General features: G+C 59.2%; 1 pseudogene across 1 annotated transcript; it reads right to left on the bottom strand.

The window, feature by feature from the left end:
- Positions 1 to 1,420: 1,420 nt before the first annotated feature.
- LBRM_34_5351 lies at positions 1,421 to 1,573 on the bottom strand (annotated as a pseudogene). Its single transcript has one exon. A coding segment is annotated over exon 1 (153 nt).

Raw genomic sequence — 1,573 nt, 5'->3', positions numbered from 1 at the left:
GTGCCGGGGAAACTCTGTGGTATCTTCGCGGGGATCGGGGGCACCACACTGTTGAAGGCTTCGCTAAAATCCACCAGGATCATCAGCATCCGCATTGCTCGGTGGGTTGCCTGCTGCTCCCTGCCCGGGCGCTTGCCGATCATCACGTGGCAATGGATATTTCTATGCATCTCGACCGTGTCCGTGATCCTGGAAAGCACCATTTTCGTGGCGCAGCCACGCCCATGCACATGTTGGCATAGATGGGGCTGCCGCGCATGAAATATGCACGCTAACGCCATGTGCCGCATAAGTTTGGAGACGAAAGAGGTGGGACTAATTGGCCGGTACGACGAAGTTTGCTTTGGTGGTTTGCAAGGTTTTGGTGGAAGTGAAATCTGCGCGTTCTTCCGCTGTTGGGAAAAAAGGTGGGCGATCCGCATCCAGTTAATGGGAGTTAAAAGGCGCGCTTTGGCCTTATGGGAAGGTGGTGCCGCGCCTCCTTTGGGATGCCACCCATCCCGACTTAGGGACGAGCCGGGGCTGCCTAGAGCTCTTTACCCGGGGGTTGGCGGTCTGTTCCCTTTTGCCCGTTTGTCTTCATCCAAATCACCGTCACGCCACACCCCGGCGGGAAGGAGAGAAAAGAGCGAGCGTGCGTGCTTGGCGCATCTTCGGCGGGGAAAAGGTAAGGGGGTGGTGAAGTCGGTGGCCCTTGTGCGTCGGCAGGCCGGGCGGAAAGGGGGATGATGGGTGGTCTGGGGTGTTGGCGCCTCTGGAATGAGGGAAGGCGTTGGTCCAAGGGAAATCATGGCTTGGAAAGGGAAAAATAGTGTGTGGTGGGGATGAAAATGTCAGGGGCAGGGGATTGGCGGGGTGGTGGAATAGGGCTTGCGCAAGCAGGCGGTGCTTGCAACCAATAGTATATTCAGGGCGACTATCAGCGGTTGAAGGCGCCTGATGGACGGGGGGAAGTTTTTGGAACGCGCACCGTTCGCAGCACCGGCCATGGAGCGGGGTGGCCGGGATCGGCCTTTGACATCCGTCAGCGCCAGGTGTCCTTGAGGGCTTTCCTTATGTGATTCCCCTCATGCTTGCGTAATTGGTGTGTGCGAAAGGTGTGGTTGTTCGGGTTGGCGTGGCAAGCTGATTGTGCGTTTACGGCTTGCTCGTCGGCAGCGTCCGTTTCGGCAGGCCACTGCGCAACCCCACGAGTTCGGAAGCCATGTGGGCAACTGCGCTTGACAGCGCGCTGCGGGGCAGAGCTTGGCGATGCTTTGGGCTCGTCCAGAGTGGCTTTTCCCAACGGCCTCACGGCTTTTAGTGCTTCACCGAAATGGCCCCAATTTGCCCCTTTCCGGCTGCAAAACACCCTCGGGAAGGTGGGGGTTGTAGGCTTCTAAGAACCGGAGTGATATCAGAAGTGGGAAACTTATGCTTGCTATCCGCTGTGCGGTTTGTGCGCCAGCTGACCGCCCCGATGTCCCGACGCCACGCCGTGTCCGGTGCGCTTGCTCTGCCGCCCTGGGTCGTGAGGGTGTGTTCGGCGCGTTCTCCGGCATGAGGCCCGCATTGCCAAACAGGGCCGCGGGCT

Source organism: Leishmania braziliensis, chromosome 35, assembly GCF_000002845.2.
Source record: "Leishmania braziliensis MHOM/BR/75/M2904 complete genome, chromosome 35".
Taxonomy (NCBI): domain Eukaryota; phylum Euglenozoa; class Kinetoplastea; order Trypanosomatida; family Trypanosomatidae; genus Leishmania; species Leishmania braziliensis.
Note: the sequence above shows the minus strand (reverse complement) of the source record. Positions and strands in the feature narration are given on the sequence as shown.